The sequence below is a fragment of the Beauveria bassiana genome (genome assembly GCF_000280675.1).
Source record: "Beauveria bassiana ARSEF 2860 unplaced genomic scaffold BBA_S00091, whole genome shotgun sequence".
NCBI classification, from domain to species: Eukaryota; Fungi; Ascomycota; class Sordariomycetes; order Hypocreales; family Cordycipitaceae; genus Beauveria; species Beauveria bassiana.
In genome coordinates this window covers 32,035-34,855 of record NW_007930926.1, presented here as the reverse complement: position 1 = coordinate 34,855, position 2,821 = coordinate 32,035, and the positions used below count along the sequence as shown (strand labels likewise).

Below are 2,821 nucleotides of genomic sequence, written 5' to 3'. Positions count from 1 at the left end.
GAGGTCAGCAACCACTGCGAGATGGTTAGGATGCAGCACGAGCACTAGCTTTCTTGTGTGGACATCGTATTACGAGTTTTACAAATGCATCAGCACCAAGCTAATTCAATTATTCCTTCGTTTTTTTTTAAGAATACGTGCTCTAGCGTCTACTGTCCATGGCCTTGCATATTCTTACTCGTGTCGCGCTTAAGCAGTTACATTGATTCTAGTTCCGCATTAAAATAAACCTAGTGCTAAGTGCGTTATTTGAACCATCTAAAATAGCATACCTATGTCGAACTCCCTATAGATACGGTGCAGCATTCTATGGAGCAGAAGAGATATTTTGGAGTACTTTAGTTTCCTAAGTTTGTGAAGGAACCAGCCGGTATGTCTCTGCAGTCCTTGCTTAACCCGGCAGCCGCGCCGCCGTCGACAACGGCGGCGCAAGTTCGCTTGACAGCAACCGAACACTACTCTATGGCCCGCGCACACGAAAAGTCTATAAAGTCCTGGCTTGTTTTGATCGGGCAAACTGCGAAGTTTATGATGGACAAATGGAACAAGACGCTAAGTTGCTGCCGACAAGCTCTCGCCGATCTAGAGTCGTTTGTTGGGCGGATTAGCGGGCATGAAGCTGAATTCAATAAGCTACTGGGCAATTAAAACCACTCTGAAGTTTTCAGTCTATATTTAGATTATTTTTTATGAAAACCAAAAAATACACTCTTACTCAGCGTGTATCTACCATAATTATATCAAATAAAAGTCAAAGCCTCCTAAATCTAGCAATGCTTGTGGAATAATAGCATGAAGCTACTTCTTTGCGACGATGCAAGGATCCCACTACCTTTTCTCATAATTTCAAACTTCTCATCTTTCAGGTTCACAACCTCGTCTGTTGCGCATGAGAGTCTAAAATCTTTAATCTACCGCCGTAAATTCTCCTCATTTGGGCCTCAAGAGACATTCTTTCACATAATCCCTCAGCCCACTCTTAAGTATGTCATCAGGGGACGAATTGTTGGCAGCCTCATGTTCGGCAATAATGGATAGCTCATGGCAAACGTTCTTCAGCTCCTCCGGCATATCATTTAAAGCCTTCAGAACCAGGCTTCGAAATGTCTTGTTATCTGCTTTTAAAGGGTATTTTCTACGCAATATTAGCTATAATTTTTAGCTTAAGGTTTGAATGCGCTTACGCAAAGGATTCCGCGGTTTTAGAGAACGCTAGCAATAGGAATAGTAAGGAGCCAACAGCGTCTTTCCAGCGGTTTCCTATAAGTCTAAGACGACGCAAACGGCTTGTGGTGGTGGGGTTGTCTTGCGCGTTACGATAGAACTCATATGCTAGCGCAGCATTGGTAACGTGATTTTTTGCCTCAATAAAGCCACACTTTTTATCCCGCTCTATTCTGCTCTTCAGTGATCCCAGAAAGTGGAATAGATATACATGTCCAAATCTAGGAGGAAGGTATAGGTCATCCTTGCCGCTAATGACTCCGTCTAGGGCACGTACAGCCGGGGCGAGGCTCTCAACTGTAAGCGGCACTATTTACGTAATGCTCAAAAGCGTTATCCAGGCAATAAACGTCGGCTCCCAGGTTCACGCAAAAAATTATGTCGCATCGAGTCGTACAAAGTTCCTGCTAAGTCCAAGTGCCACATCCGATAAAGCTAATGAGTCTATCTACCTGGTTAGTCGTAATAAAGCGATATGCATGCTTAACTTTAGATGCCTAAAAGCTACAACAAAACATGCGATCACGCGCCTTATAAAGAGACTTCGTTGCAATTTTCTTCGAAGAAGTCCGGCGTTTCGATGTCCTCACTTTCGTGGAAGCTGCCACAATCGGCGTTTTCATCTAGGGACATGGTGACTTTTTCACAGGAGAGGGTGTTGCTCTGAAAACTCAGTGCCGTCATGTTAAGATCGTTTAACTAAGGCAGCGCAAACCATTGCCATGACTAGAGTTCTGGCAATTTTTAGTTCTCAATATAAAATCACAAACCAAAAGTTGGCCTTTGGGATATGTGCTATATTGTCCGTGGTTTTTAGTTTAATTTAACACGTTTATTGGGGCGTGCTAAAATTAATGCGTGATTCGTGATGGCTGGCTAGTACAAGCCAGAGAAACAAATGTATGTTCAGGTCTTTTATATTCATTTTAATCAACACTTCGCTCTAGTGAAGATGTATACTTAACTTTGAAATGATAAAATTTGCAGCAAAACAAGCTATCACGCGCCTTGTATTCAGCTTCGACCTGGGAGACGGGTACTGATAATAGGAATTGCTGGCAATGCCCTAGGCCTCTGTTGATACGCAAGTCTAGCTGATGCATGTTGTCACCTACAGACAAAGGCCTCTTTAAAAGAAGCAAGTCTAGCTGCTGTATGTAGTCCATGGATTTGTTTGATAAGTTAGTGCTAACTGATGCAGGTAGTTGCTGGCAATGCTTCGAGACCTAATGAGCAAGGCTAATTCTAGCCTGTTTATTTGAATGGTTGTTGCTGACAACTTATTCAGCTTCCATGCTGGCAACTAGACGCTGCTATCCTAGTGCTGGGAGTTGTAATTTAGTGAGTGCTGGCACATTGATGAGCCTGTTGCTGGTACCCTGACCGCTAAAGTACTAGTACCGGCGCTGGCAGTGTTCAAGTGCAGGCTGCTGGTACTAGCTAAGCGCTGGCAACTTACGCTAATGAGCTGCTAGGATGTGGTGGGCGCCAGTAACTTGTTGTAGCCAGTTGCCAGTATAGAGAGCTGGGCGTTAAATTTCGTTGCTAGTACCAATAGGTGGGCTATGGTGGGTTGCTAGTACTTATCTTGAGTCTG

General features: G+C 43.8%; 1 protein-coding gene across 1 annotated transcript; it reads right to left on the bottom strand.

Moving 5' to 3' along the window:
- Positions 1-930: 930 nt before the first annotated feature.
- Positions 931-1,857, bottom strand: BBA_10133 (uncharacterized protein; the record flags this gene model as incomplete). The annotated part of the gene is made up of 3 exons (XM_008605230.1): positions 931-1,135; positions 1,185-1,533; positions 1,815-1,857. 3 exons carry the CDS (start codon positions 1,855-1,857, stop codon positions 931-933), a joined length of 597 nt encoding a protein of 198 aa, XP_008603452.1.
- Between the last annotated feature and the right edge of the window lie 964 nt (positions 1,858-2,821).